This window comes from Schistocerca gregaria, chromosome 3 (genome assembly GCF_023897955.1).
Source record: "Schistocerca gregaria isolate iqSchGreg1 chromosome 3, iqSchGreg1.2, whole genome shotgun sequence".
In the NCBI taxonomy this organism is placed as follows: domain Eukaryota; kingdom Metazoa; phylum Arthropoda; class Insecta; order Orthoptera; family Acrididae; genus Schistocerca; species Schistocerca gregaria.
Window position 1 is genome coordinate 735,230,196 of NC_064922.1, and position 13,129 is coordinate 735,243,324.

The following is a 13,129-nucleotide window of genomic DNA, read 5'->3' on the forward strand; positions in this document are numbered from 1 at the left end:
AATCATTCAATTAATCTGAAATTATAATAATTTGTTTGTCTGTTGATGAACGTCACATCCACCTCTTTCTGCTGTATTTAGATAGTTCCATCATGGCAAGGTTTTTTTCTTTTTTTTTTCTTAGAATGTATTTTTGTCTGATCTGTAAGTACGTTGACAGTTACTGTACTGGAATGGCTGCAGAAGCAAGATTATATGTGGCCGTCAAATTTTCCAGGTTGGATCTGCCATTAGAGTGTGTCAGAAAATTAAAAATAAATTTGCCAAGAACATTTCTCTGATGTTTTATTAAAAATGTGCCATAGGAGGGGGACTACAAGTAACTGCTTCAAAAAGAAACTAAAATCTTTTAAAGGTGCCCATCATTACCAAATAGATAAACAAGAATTATTTACAAGCACTTTATTGCACACACTTCAAAATATTGCTCTAAACAAAAACAGTGTACATCAGATGCACTGCAAATGGTGCTGTTCTTTTTGACACAGATATCAGCACCACCTTTTTTTTAGCTTTTCTACAGAACAAAGTTCATAAGTCATAAATAATTATCACTATATTTTCTATATGGCAACTAACATGGTGCTCACTGAAACATAGAATATGAGAACAATATGTACCTTCTTAAGCATGCACAGGAAGTGGTGTTATGATGAGAAATTGGTTTTCGCTTTTAGAAGCAGTTACATGGTGTCTGAACTGTCCAGTGTTTGATTTGTATCTATAACATTGATGGTGTTGGTGGGGCCTCTCTCATCAGGGGTGCAATGGTTCTCCTGGGTGATGATACAAGTTGTGAGAGGACCCATTTCTATGTACACTATATGAGCAAAAGTATCTGGACACACTTATATATGCAGAACTGACCACTAGATGTTGACAGGGGTGGACCCACCAGTATAAAAGGAGGTGGCATGTATTGTGTTGTCAGTAGAGAAACAATAACAGCAGAATGGGTCAGTCGTGAGAACTTGGAGACTTCAAACATGGACTAGTTATTGGATTTCACCTGAGTAACAGATCCATCAGGGTTGTTTAAAACCTTCTGAAGAAGCCCAAGTTGAGCGTTGGTGGTGTGATTGTGAAGAAAGAGCCACAGCTAAATCAATACTAGGAAGACTTCATGTAGTACTGATGGATTGGGACCATTGAGCATTCTGGAGAATGGTTGTAATCACTCAGAAGTTCCAAAGTATTACCAGCAGTCCAGCTAGGACAATCATTCAAGTATGGAGTCAAAAAGAATGAAGTGTAAGGAGTGATCAAAAAGTTTCTGGAAAAGTTTCTGTTTGAGGATATCGCTGCAGTGTATATGCAATGTAGCACGACTCTGATGTGGGCATATATGCACTGATACCTAGGCAATTTATTAGTGTGACAATTGTGTTCTTCCTATGTGTGTGCAGTAAATGTAGAAACATGAACTATGGTGATGTTATTACCAATATGTCCAAACAGGACCAATGTGCTGTTATTCTTTTCTTGGCTGTCAAAGGACAAAAAGCAGTAGACATCCATCAGAGAATGAAGAATGTGTATGAGGCACCATGTCTGCTGAAAACTACCATTGCGGAATGTCTGCTGCTGCTTCCATGATAATGCACATTTCCATATTGCAGATGTAAAGCAGAAGCTACACCAGCTGAAGTGAGTGACACTGGAGCACTGCTCTATGGTCCCGATCCCTCTCCATGTGATTATCACACCTTAAGTCCCTTAAAAAAGGCATTGAAGGGTTGATGATTCCTGTCAGAGAAGGATGTGCCACTGGTAGTTACAGACTTCTTCACCCTTAGGACATAGGGTTTTACGAAATAGGTATCTTTAATCTATTGCATTGTTGGGATGGTTGCCTCAATGCTCATTCCAATTTTGTGTGGCTGGCATATTGATTCTGGAATGTATGGACTTCAAATGGAAACTTTTTGACCAATCCCTACACAATGGTCAAGCGGCTATCACAAAACAGACACTTCTGTAGCAAATGCTAAGTGATGCTTGAGAAGGTGTGAAGAGCATCACCACTGGACAGTGGATAACTGGAAAGGAGTGATTTGGAGTGCTGAATTGCATCATACCCTGTGGTAATTGAATGCAAAGGTTTGAGTTTGGTCAATGGCTGGAGAACTTTGCCTGCCAACACGTGTAGTGCCAATGATGAAGAATGGAAAATGTGGTGTTGTGGTAAGTGGGTGTTTTTCAGTTTAGAGTGTGGTCCCCTTATTGTATTTAAGAAAATACTAAACATGGAAGGATGTGAACACATTACAGCATTGTGTACTGTGTACAGTACAGGAACAGTTTGAAAACAAAGACTGTTCGTATCAGCATGACAATGAACTCTGTCATAAAGCAGCTTTTGTGAGGTAGTGGTTGGTGGACATAACATTTCTCTAATGGAATGGCCTTTTTAGGATCCTGACCTGAATGTATTGTAACACTTTTGGAATGAGCTGGAATGTTGACTGTAGTGAAATGGCTTGCCATTCCTCTAGAGACATTCAGGCACCTTATTGAACGCTGTTTTCAAGCTGTTGTAAATACGAAGGGTGAACATGCCCCATATTTATGTTCTCTAAGATGTGTCTGTATAGTTTTCATCAGATAGTGTAGGTAGTTCTTCATATTTTGATGGTATGTGTTTACATGTACCTTGCATATAAATTCATTGATTTGGCACAGCCTTGTAACACTTGATGCTCATATAATGTACTCTGAAAAAAAATGCTAAGGGGTTTGAGGTAATCCCAACACTTCTTGGATTGCGAAAGGAGTGGAGGAGGTCACACATAAAAATAATTAGAAAAAAAATCTGTATTAGTGTTGAATCCAAATTTTTGGGTTTTGGGTTTGGTGTTGGTATCAATGTCATTTTGCCCCTAGCAATGCTTTTGTGGTTGACTGGAGGCAGTAGTTCAGCAACACTATTAAATAAGCCAGGAAATTAAATAATTTGGCAACACTATTAAATAAGAGGAAATGAAATAAATAAATATCTATCAGACTGGTAAGATGAGGACTACTGTGGCATCATCCCAGATTGCCACGGAGTGACAGGCATGCTTTCTTTGACACCAACTGATACACATTATCTGAGGCAACAAGAATGAAATCACCTCAATGAATTGTTTTTCCATAGCCTCACTGTTGTACCTGGCAGTGGCAGAAATTTGACAATGATGTAGTGAGGGTGTACATTTCCCTCTTCACTCTTATTTCTGCTATGTGCATTTTCTGACAGAATTCACAATAAAATTTAGTGCAAATCATTTACACTATGTTTGTAGATGCAACAAACCATTTTGATCTCATGAATTAGGATTCTCCTAATAATAGGGTGGGTGTTTGAGTGATTCTTTATTAACTTTAGAAAGTTTCACATCTATTATTGAGACTTACTGCCAGATATGAAAAGCTCAGTGTTCTCTAGCAGATCTTGTGATTTACCCCAGTTCCAATTGACATAGTACCATTTACCATAGGAGGAAGGCAATCAGTGTCATAGGGAAGATGTAACATACATTTGAAAATAACACATACATTGCATTCTCCTTTGTTTCTCGGTTGATGTTTACATATCTATCATTTGATCTCAATGCTGAAGTTTTATGCTGATTAATTCATGTACCTATTTAATATAAGAATACACTGTTTACAACAGCAGTATTTAAAAAAAAAAATGGCTCTGATCACTATGCGACTTAACTTCTGAGGTCATCAGTCACCTAAGGACATCACACACATCCATGCCTGAGGCAAACAGCAATATTTACACCTTTCCAATATAATATAACATGTATGCACAGTATATTATTAGATTTCTTTTGATAGCTGAATTGAAATTGCCTGCAGGAATTTATTTGTGGACCCAATTACATTGCATCCACTGTGTTACAAAGAGCAGTTCTAGATGTGGTAACAGTTATAGAGCTTCTGTAGTTTTCACATCACCCACAAGATACACAGCTCAACACACTACCCTCTTTTGAATAGGTATTGAGATCATGAGTATAACCTTTCCACTCACTGAAAGCTTAGTATGTTTCAACTGAACCAGCTAAGAATCTCTGCAAGTCAGTTTATTGAACATAATCATATAATTCCTCAATCTACAAAGATTTTTGAAGCATGGTGATCACTCTTCACATTCTCCATTCTGCCATCCATATGAATCCTAATATATTACTTGCTTTAGGTTCATGTTAACTGTAAATAAACACAACTGATTACCATGTTTGTGAAATGGAGTGAAAAAACACAATTGCTGAGTTTCTTTACCAGTAAAGGTTGGTTTAAATGGCTCTGATCAATATGGGACTTAACTGCTGAGGTCATCAGTCCCCTCGAACTTAGAACTACTTAAATCTAACTAACCTAAGGACATCACACACATCCATGCCCGAGGCAGGATTCGAACCTGTGACCGTAGTGGTAGTAAGGGTTGTTGCTACTATTTCTTCCTTGCTATCTACTGACAACTAAGTGACATCGAGTGTGAAAGTTGTTCTCATTTACAGCCCTGAATAATAGCTTCCACACAGCATTCAGTAACACTATTAGTCAATCAATTGTTGTCAAAGGGATATTTGGAATCTTCACTTCACAAGACATCCTCATTTTATGGCTTCACTATGTCTGGGAAAATGGCAACAACCAAACTGATGCATCAAGTTACATTTGCCATTTACTGTGCTATCTGCAGCTTGAGCAGTAATGCTGTGGTTCAATTGCCTATATTTCCTAATCAGCTCATTAACCTGGGTTCATTTTTCATACATAGCTGCAGAAGCCCACTAGAATAGATGAAGAAAGCAACATATTGTGATAGCACATTTTTATTTTATTATGAACCCAAGAACTTTGTGTGGAATTTACAGATCACAGTGTTTGTTTATAGATATCTGTATTTGCATTTGATATATTTAGTTGAAAAATAATGTTAGTTCTCCAGTTACCTATATTCAGGTAAGTGGGGATGATTCTGTGCATTTTATTAACTGTATAGTTGACTGAATTGCTCTACATTGTTGAACCTGTCTTTTACAATTGTCAATTCACTCTTTTATGTCTGACTGCTACTATGAACCATTCATGAAATGAGAACTAATTACTAGCTAGTAGAGCAGCTTGTGAATGAATGCTGTGTCATTAATGATCGCTGGCTCAATGACTTTGTTTTTGACACACTGGAATGTAAACAGAGCTGGAATCCATTGTTCCAGATGTTCCATTGCATGTTGATGAAGGAGGTACACTGATTCTGGGTGAAACTGGTACTGTTAGACTTGGACCTTCACTTATTGTTCACTGTAGAATGATACATCCAAGTGGAAAAGAAGTGGGCACAATGACTGGTGTGTGCAGTACAAGAATAAGCATTGTCAGAAAGGAAGATGCAGGGAGGTGGTCAGCTGTTTATACCATGTCTGGTTCTATGCAGGAGTTTACAGCATCAGCTGTGTTTAATGTCATAGGTAAGCTTTCTGTTTTATTGCTGTATTCAATAATTTAGTTATTAAAATCACGGTATAATATTAAAAGTAAAAAATGAATGTATTACTGTTTGCAACATAAAAGTACTGCCTATTATTAAGTAACTAAAACAATGAAATGTGGATCTGGATTGAGAGACATATAATTGAAGAAGGCAGCTGAATATCTGTGTTCTAAAATCCAGTTTTCATGTCAAATATGGTGACATAAAAAGAAAGTATCTAGGCACACATTTTGAAAGACACACAAAGTTGCCCCAAAACCCAACAGGAGAGGTATATGATGAAGATGAGGATTAGAAAGCTAACAATCAAATAACATACAATGGCCAGTTTCCAGAATACTTGTAATAACAAGCTGCCAGATGCCAGTAATTCAAATATGTTGGATGAATCTAAGAGAAATAAACAGGAAAGAGGCAACACAGCACAAATGCTAAGGAAAGCAAATAAATAAAAAAAAGACTGTTTTGGGGATGGGTGGGAAGGAAGGGAGGCAATCATAAAATAAACATAAATAAAACAACAGAAGAAAAAAGTAAGGTTATGTGTATGTGCACAAACACAAACATTCATCCAGGCACACTTCGTTTGTTCTTTGACAAGCTTGGCCACAGACTCCTTGATCAATTGGTGAAATGGTGTAGACTATAAATCACTCACCAGCATCAACAATGTGCATCATCTTGATCCCGGAGACTGGTAGAAGTGCTGAAGGCAGCTAATATCATTTGTGAGGTTTCTGCACAACTGTTGATTTGCAGCACCATTCTGAGGACTGACTGCATCCCTTTGGATTAGAGCTGAATGCAGGGTCTAAACCAGAAGATTTGTCAATTCTCTGACAGACTTTACTGCAGATTTCTTGGTCACAGTGACTTTACAAGCTCCCCTGCTCAAGGAATCTGCCACTGAGCCTGTGAAGGAATACTGTAAAGTCACTCTTGATGGTCAGATGCACAGTGTACATCATAATTGGTCTCCTGGGTTCCACAGTATGTGTGGAATGAACACATAGGATATTTTTAGATATTAGGTGAAAATCTGAGATCCCCATTACGAAAACCAGTGCCAGATGAAGCAATTATTATTAAACAGAATGAACAGCAAATGCAGTGAGTGAGAAATTTTGAATTATGAATTGTTAACTGCCAGAATAATCACAACTAAGTCTCATAACTACTGTCTGTCCTAGAAAGCAGTTGCTCCCATATAATATTAGAAACTGAGAGTTGGTTGAAACTTAAACCAAAGAACATGAGAAGTTTCAGCAACACACAGAATATATATCAGAAAAATTGATTAGACTCCCTGAAGGAGTAGGATGTATAACAACAAGCAGATACATTAGGTCTCACAAGGTCCAAAATAATCCAACTATGAACTAATATAGGCAAGAGTTCTTGGAGTTGGTTGGGCTTAGATTAACAATCAAAAATATTTCCACCAGTCAACAGATTCAGTCCCATGGGTTGTAGAATTAATCAAACATAGCCTAAACATGATAGAACAGGAGCTTGGCCAATACTGACTGGGAAAACTACACATTGTCGTAAAAAACAAACAGTCTAATAAAGTAATAATGAGTATACTGTCAGACAGCCACCTCACTCAGTCTGACAGCTCATGAGGAAAAGAAATATTTTAGGCCACCTGCCTAGACTTGATCTTTTTTAGAGTACCATTGGTGATAGAGAGATTACTGATAGGGTGACTAGCTGTCCGTATAAATATGGACATGTAATCCTTTTTATCTCTTTGTCCAGAGTCTGGGCAGATTATCAGATTATTACAATGTCCTTGTTTTTCACAAAGTTGACCATAATAATAATTATATTTGCAATTACTGCTGTTTTATTGCTCTTTTCTTAAATACCTTATCTACAGATGGCAGCAGGATAATTGTTTTATTGATTTTCCACTACTGATTGTGGATAAATTCATAAGTGAGTGCAAATACAGATTATTTAAAATTTCTGTTCCATATTCATATTGTCTTGGCATGGTATTATAGGTCTAACGTCATGTAGTCATTACTCATGTGTGAGTCTGATTTGCTGTTTATTGTAACCAAGTAATTTTATAAAATAACTGGCATTGTGACAATTTGCAATTACTTTTCTGTTTACACTGTTAGAAAGGAAAAGCATGTGAAAACTAGGTGGTTGACTCTTTTTCCAGCCATTGAAAGGGTATTGTAAATGTATCCTGCTCTGAAATCTTACTTTCTATAAGCCACCAAAGGTTTTGCTCAATTTTCTTGAGAATAAGAGGTTAAGTGAAGCCTATTTATGCCATTTGCTTTCATTGACATCTGTGTTCAATCCAAATATTTTGCTAATAGAAAAGGAGGGCAATCCTGTGCTTGATGTGACTGAAATTTTAGATTCTGTATGTAAGGTGCTTGAGAACCAATTAAATGAAAAATTCATTTGCCTGAAGGTTAAACAGAAGATGGAAGCAACAAAAGAAGGATGTGATAAAGACATTAAACTTTTTATGGAGGAATTATATGTTGCTGCATCAGTTGTGTGATGAACATTTAAAATGATGGCTCTGTATGTTTGATGACTTTTCCTGTTTCAAATGGATGTCTCTTTAAAAAAAGATGTTAACTGTAATGATGCTAAAATAAGCATTTTTTATTTGCAAGATAAATCTAAACTTTTGGAATTGAAGATGAAAAATGTTTTGACCAATTGTGTAATTTTATGCAATTTCTAAAACACAATAGTAATGATACAGAATTTAGTGGGTTATCTTGTAGTTAAAACTTGGCCATGTATTTTCATGAAAGTAAGTGTTTTAATTATCATTAAGAATTGTTAAAACTTACTGAACACTTTTTCAGTATACCAGGGCACAATGCAAATGCAGAACAAGTATTTTTCACTCATTACAAAATAGTGGACTAATGGCAGGCATAGGTTGAATCTTGAATCTGTTGGAGGTATTTTAATGGTCCAGTATAATTTAGAAGACTTTTAATGTGTGTCTTTTACAATTATCTACTAAGCAAGCCTAGACTTCTACAGAAAATTGAATCTTCAGAGAAGTACCATTAAAAGTTAATGAATGTATTTTTTATCTATTAACTAATTCATTTATTGAATTTAAACATATGTTTCCGTGTGCCCTCTTTTTTCTAACTTTGACCCTCTTTTTGAAGCAGCTCTCCCTCTTTTTTATAGTCTGCATTTGGTCACCCTTGTTACTGATCATGATGCTTTTTCTGGAGGGGTGGTCTCAAAGGCAAAAAAAAAAATCATCAAGAAAACAAGAAAGCTAGGAGAACATTCATGTGTGGTCCAACTGATAGCCAATCATTAATAACCCACCTAAAAAATGAACTGAGGACAGTTAGTTCAGATCCAAAGAATGTAGAACACTGTGTTTATAGTTCAAAGATGTTATAAACCATGGTTTAGGTGAATGCTCTGGTGTACTGGTTTGCGAAACGTAAGGACAAAAGCAACTTTTGAATGATGTTTCACTTCAAGTAGATACCATGCTCATAACTCAAACAATTATAGTAGTTGGTAAAAAATGTTTAAAGTCAATGGTAAGAATAAAACATTGTACAAACAACAGTGTAGGAAAAGATAGATTGCCACTTACTGTAAAGAAGACACATCAGGTTGCAGACAGGCATGATTAAAAGATAGTTTGTCAGTAAAGAGGACACACATACTTGCACACACAAGCAAGCACATCTCATGCACACACAACTGCCAATTCCAGCATCTCAGGCGGGAATGCAGCATCATGTGGGATGCAAGCGGAAATCTAGAGGGGGTGGGGAATGGGAAGAGGAAGGGGAAGGGATAGTAGTGTATGGGTGGGGAGAGAGATGTATGCTATCTGGTCGACTGCACAGAGGGTAGACTGTCTACATGTGCAACATCAGGAGGTTGTGGAGCAGGGAGGTGGGGGGAAAAAGGAACAAAAGAGGAGAGGAGTGGGGGAATACAGGTGAATGCATTGGCAGAGGGCTGCCAGGCATTCCAGAACCACCTCTGCCCCCTCTGAAAGATACTACTACTCTGCAATCCACACTCCATACGAAACATCTCTGAAATTGAATCCCTTGCTCTCCAGCACCTCGAAGAGCATTCCAGACACCACTTCCATAGATTATCCAACCTCCTGACATCCTAATGCCACTTTGGGACTCCACTATCCAACCCCTATTGTACCCACAGTGTTCCTCCACATCTACACCTCATAACAGCTAATCCTACCTAGCTGATGTTTTCAACTTGCCGCATCCCCCCAAAACTCCCTACCAACCCTTCACCAAATACACAGCCAAAACATTTCTGGAACACTGTTGTTAACCTTTCTACCAAAACCCTCAACTCCACTGATGTTTCTGTCCTATCCAAAGGCCTCATCTTTAGCCCTAGACCCAAATTTAACCATGCTGGATTAGTCACAGGCCTACTCTGCTTCTCTCAAACCCTACAATGGAAGCACTTCTTTGCTGCCAATCCCCCCAACCAAAGCCACCCTAATTTGAATGTTGAATCTTGCCTCTTCCAGTTCGTACCAACATCCAACTGTGATCCTACCACCTTCCCACCTAACCACCCACTGGTCAACTTCCAGGAATTCCTTACCTCCAACTTAGCCTCAACATCCTTCAACAGGTCCCTTCCCCAGAATGCCAACCTATACATCTACATCTGCACCTACATGATTGCTCTGCTATTCACAATAAAGTACCTGGCAGAGGGTTCAATGAAACACCTTCATGTTGTCTCTCGACTGTTCTACTCTCAAACAGTATGTGGGAAAAATGAGCACTTAAATATTTCTGTGTGCGTCCTGATTTCTCCTACTGTATTGTGACGATCATTTCTCCCTGTGTAGGTGAGTGCCATCAGAATGTTTTCACAATTGGAGGAGAAAACTAGTGATTGAAATTTCATGAAAAGATCCCATTGCCACAAAAAATGCCTTTGTTTTAATGATTGCCACTCTAATTCACATATCATGTCTGTGGAACTATGACACCTGTTTTTTGATAATACAAAATGAGCTGCCCTTCTTTGAAAGTTTTCTATATCATCTGTCAGTCCCACCTGATGCAGATCCCACACTGCACAGCAATACTCCAAAATAGGGCAGGCCAGTGTGGTGTAAGAAGTCTCTTTAGTAGACCTGTTGCATCTTATAAGTGTTCTGCCAATGAACTGCAGTCTTCAGTTTACTCTACCCACAACATTATCTATGTGATCGTTTCAAATTAGGTTATTTGGAATAGTAATCCCTAAATATTTAGTTGAATTTACAGCCTTCAGATTTGTGTGACTTATCATGCAATCAAAATTTGGCGGATTTCTTTTCATACTCATGTGAATAACTTCATAGTTTTCTTTATTCAGGGTCAATTGCCACTTTTTGTACCATACAGATATCTAAATCATTTGGCAATTCGTTTTGGTCATCAGATAATTTTACAAGACAGTACTTGACAGCATCATCTGCAAACAACCTAAGAGGGCTACTCAGATTGTCTCCTAGGTCATTAATATGGATGAGGAACAATAGAGGGCCTATAACACTTCCTTGGGGAATGCCAGATATTACTTCTGTTTTACTCGATGACTTTCCATCTATTACTATGAACTGTGATCTTTCTGACAGGAAATCATGAATCCATTCCTACAACTGAAGCAATATTCCATAGGCACACAGTCTGATTAGAAGATGCTCGTGAGGAAGAGTGCTGAAAGCCTTCTGGAAATCTAAAAGTACAGAATCAATTTGACACCCCCTGTCAATTGCACTCATTACTTCATGAGTGTAAACAGCTCATTGTGTTTCACAAGAATGATATTTTCTGAATCCGTGCTGACTATGTGTCAATAAATCGTTTTCTTCAAGGTAATTTGTAATGTTTCGACAGAGTTTATGTTCCAAAACACTACGGCAAATCGATGTTAGTGATATGGGTCTGCAATTCCTACTTCTCTTTTTGGGTATTGGTGTGACTTGAGCGCAATTTTCCAGTCTTTACATACAGATCTTTTTGTGAGCAAGCAGTTGTATATAATTGCTTAATTTGGAACTATTGTATCATCATACTCTGAAAGGAACCTGACTGGTATACAATCTGGACCGGAGGCCTTGCCTTTATTAAGTGGTTTAAGCCACTTTGCTACATTGAGGATATCTACTTCTATGTTTCTCATCTTGGCAGTTGTTCTTGATTGGAACTCAGGAATATTTACTTCATCTTCTTTGGCGAAGGAATTTTGGAAAACTGTGTTTAATAGCTCTGCTTTAGTGGCACTGTCAGCAGTGACTTCACCATTGTTGTTGTGCAGAGAAGGCACTGATTGCATCTTGCCACTGGTGTACTTTTTGTGTGACCAGAATCTCTTTGGGTTTTGTGCCAGATTCCAAGACAAGAATTTCATTGAGGAAATTATTAAAAGCATCTTGCATTGAAGTATGCACCATATTTTTAACTTCTGCAAAACTTTGCCAATCTTGAGGATTTTGCATTCTGCAGACAAACGATCCACCACTGTTGTTATTAATTGCAGTGACTACCTGGCAGGAGGTCTCCATCAATTGTCTGTCTCCCCAACCCATAAACTTTGCCAGAGTGATCCCATCCCAGAAGTCCAACACAAACTCCAATCCCTACTTAGAGCCTCGAGCCCTTCACAGAACATATCCCCTGAATCCATTTCGCTCTTCACCACTATGACTGCCTGCCCACCCAGCTTCTACTTGCTCCCCAAATTCAACAAACCTGACAATCCTTGATGCCCCATTATGGCTGGTTATTGTGCCGCTACTGAAAGAATTTTGGCACTCATTGACCAACTAACTGTCCATAATCTAGCCTCCTATGTCAAAGGCATCAACCACTTCCTTCACCAATTCTTCACCATCCCCACCCTTTTATCTCCTGGATCCCTACTTATCACTGTTGACACCACCTCCAAATCCGCATGGCACCCTCCTATGCCAACCTTTTTATGGGCCATCTAGAGGAGACCTTCCTGGCCTCCCAAAACGTCAATCCCCTAGTCTGGTTCAGGTTTATTAATGATATCTTCATACTTGGACACAGAGCCAAGACATCCTATCTCCATTCATTCACACCATCAACAACTTATCTTCCATCTGCTTCACTTGGTCCTCTTCAACCCAGTTTGCCACCTTCCTAGATGTTGACATCCTCTCTGACAGCCATCCACACCTCTGTCAACATTAACCCATCAACTACCAAAGTACCTGCATTTTGACAGCTGTCATCCCATTCATACCAAAAAACCCCTTCTATATAGCCTGGCTATCCCGGGATGGTGTATCTGCAGTGACAAAAACTCCCATGCTCAGTATGCTGATGGTCTCACCAAGGCCTTCACAGACAGGCACCATTCCTAGCCCACAAAAAGATGTCCTGTGCCTTTGCCCCTCACAACTCAAATCCTCCCACCAACCCCAAATGCTAGCCGCAAAGGAGTGTCCTCTTCGTCACCCAGTACCACCCCGGACTGGTCAACTGAACCACATCCTTTGTCAGGGCTTTGATTACCTATCATAGTGCCCTGGAATGAAGGACATCCTACCTGAGATACTTTCCATCCCTCCTAAATTGGTTGTCTGTGCCCACC

The 13,129-nt window shown here is 38.6% G+C and overlaps 1 protein-coding gene across 1 annotated transcript in view; it reads left to right on the plus strand.

The window, feature by feature from the left end:
- LOC126353785 (uncharacterized) overlaps nt 1–13,129 on the plus strand; it is a 255,057-nt gene that overhangs the window by 132,886 nt on the left and 109,042 nt on the right. Inside the window, exon 4 of the mRNA XM_050002874.1 lies at nt 5,223–5,474. Coding sequence (XP_049858831.1) covers nt 5,223–5,474 — 252 coding nt within the window. The remainder of the gene's footprint in view (nt 1–5,222; nt 5,475–13,129) is intronic.